The following is a 2,039-nucleotide window of genomic DNA, read 5'->3' as shown; positions in this document are numbered from 1 at the left end:
TATTTTAAAAATTAAATAAATGAAAACAAGTAGAGAGAAAATAATAAAAATAGATAGATGAAAGAAGTGAGAAAAAAAAATAATAGAGAGAGAGAGAGAGAGAGAGAGAGAGAGAGAGAGAGAGATGTGTAAAAAATTTATACATGGATGAGTACCATCAAACTATATTTAGATTGATACTTATTTTTAGGGCACTGCAAAGTATATATACTACGATAAGCATAGAAAGATTATGACCTTATATTGTCGATCTTCTCTTTTTTTGTGGGCTTGTAGCAAACTTCTCTTAAAAAAAAGGATAGAAAGAGATAGTTTAATTTTAGAAAGATAAACAATAAAAATTAAATAAGACTTTATTCATCTGGTTGAATTGACGATGAAGCTTGATTTGAATTATCTCTATCACCCTTTATCTCTATCTTTAGTGATGGTTGGAGAGGCTTGAGAGGAACTTGTAAGCATTCAACATCTCCTTCAAGCATTTTGACGACTTTGTTCATTGATGGACGATCGCTAGGCTTCAATTGTATGCACCATAATGCGACTATCATCATCTTCTTATAGATTTTTCTTTCATCTTCAGTAGCATCTTGTATTTCTATATTCTTTCCATCATGGAATTGATCATATATCCAAGTGGGGAAGTAAATTTGGCTTAAATGTTCTGTAGATGCATTCAAGTTCTTTCTTCTGCTCACCATTTCCATCAACAGCATTCCAAAGCTATAAACATCAACTTTGTATGAAACGCCTCCAATATTTTTGTAAAGCATTTCAGGAGCCATGTATCCAAACGTTCCTCTTGCACGAGTCAAATGAACAATACTATCTTCCACCGGGTACAATTTCGGTAAGCCAAAATCTGAAACTTTGGGTTTCAAACTCTCATCAAGAAGAATGTTGTGAGGCTTAATGTCAAAATGTAAAATTTGCATGTCACATCCTTGATGTAAATACTCAATCCCATGAGCCACTCCTAAAGCAATATCATATGTTTTCTCGTAGTTGAGGATATTTGCCTCTGATGAAAAAATGTGTTTGTTTAGAGATCCGTTGACATGAACTCATATATAAGGGCACGCTTTGAACCATGAACACAAAAACCAATGAGTTGCACTATATTCACATGATGGATCCTTCCAATGGTTGCTACTTCATTGATAAAATCTTGCCCATTTGCTTTGGATTGACTTAACATCTTTACTGCTACAAGACGTCCACTTCGAAGTGTTCCTTTAAATACTGTGCCATATCTACTTCACCCAATCTTTCCCTAAAACGTTTGGTCATTTTCTTAATTTTTGAGAAAGAGTACCTTATCGGCATGAGGTTATTTTGGCTTTGCAGAAATTCTTCAACATCATCATACATGGATAAGTGCCTCCTTCGCCATTTATATATAAAAAACGCAATCACAAATGGAGCGCCTAATACACTGATTGACAAACGCCATTCTGGAAATGAAATCGCAAAAATAATTATAAGAATGCGAGCGATCATGTTGTTGCCCTACCAATTACTCCCTTTCAAAATTCTTGTGATTTGGCGCATTGTTTATTTTTAATGTTAATTTAATAATGATTTCTAACTATTTCTTGTTTTGTAGTTTAAAGAATGATTAATTTACTAAAACAATGAAAAAAAGATAAAAAGAGAGAGATAGTACAAATTCTTATCGAGCAGTAATCCAATTAATAAAGCTGCCAAATCTGTTAATGATAAAAAAAAAATTAATCTCCATTAAAAGTTAGCTAAGAATTGATGTAAAAGAATTAATTTGTATGATGCATAGAATGGATTCATTGTTAGTGAGATCTAAAAAAGGTATAATATTAATCCAACAGTTTGAGATCATCCACTACAGGAAAATATGCAATTACGTAAGTACGTACTGGGATATTCGATTTATTGAGACCCGTTAGAAGTTCTCCATACATAATATTCTTTTCTGACTCATAGTACTTCGTTTAATCGGCCTGCATGTTCTGACAAAATTAAAAAAAAAAAAAAAAGTTTTCACATCAGCATCTGAATTCAAT

The 2,039-nt window shown here is 32.5% G+C and overlaps 1 protein-coding gene across 1 annotated transcript; it reads right to left on the bottom strand.

Moving 5' to 3' along the window:
• Positions 1-353: 353 nt before the first annotated feature.
• Positions 354-1,241, bottom strand: LOC118349212 (PR5-like receptor kinase). Its single transcript, XM_035692820.1, has one exon. The coding sequence runs from the start codon at positions 933-935 to the stop codon at positions 354-356; it is 582 nt and encodes a 193-aa protein (XP_035548713.1). The 5' UTR covers positions 936-1,241.
• Positions 1,242-2,039: the final 798 nt, after the last annotated feature.

This window comes from Juglans regia, chromosome 8, assembly GCF_001411555.2.
Source record: "Juglans regia cultivar Chandler chromosome 8, Walnut 2.0, whole genome shotgun sequence".
Lineage (NCBI taxonomy): Eukaryota > Viridiplantae > Streptophyta > Magnoliopsida > Fagales > Juglandaceae > Juglans > Juglans regia.
The sequence above is the reverse complement of the archived record's forward strand: the minus strand, read 5'-3'. Positions and strand labels throughout refer to the sequence as shown.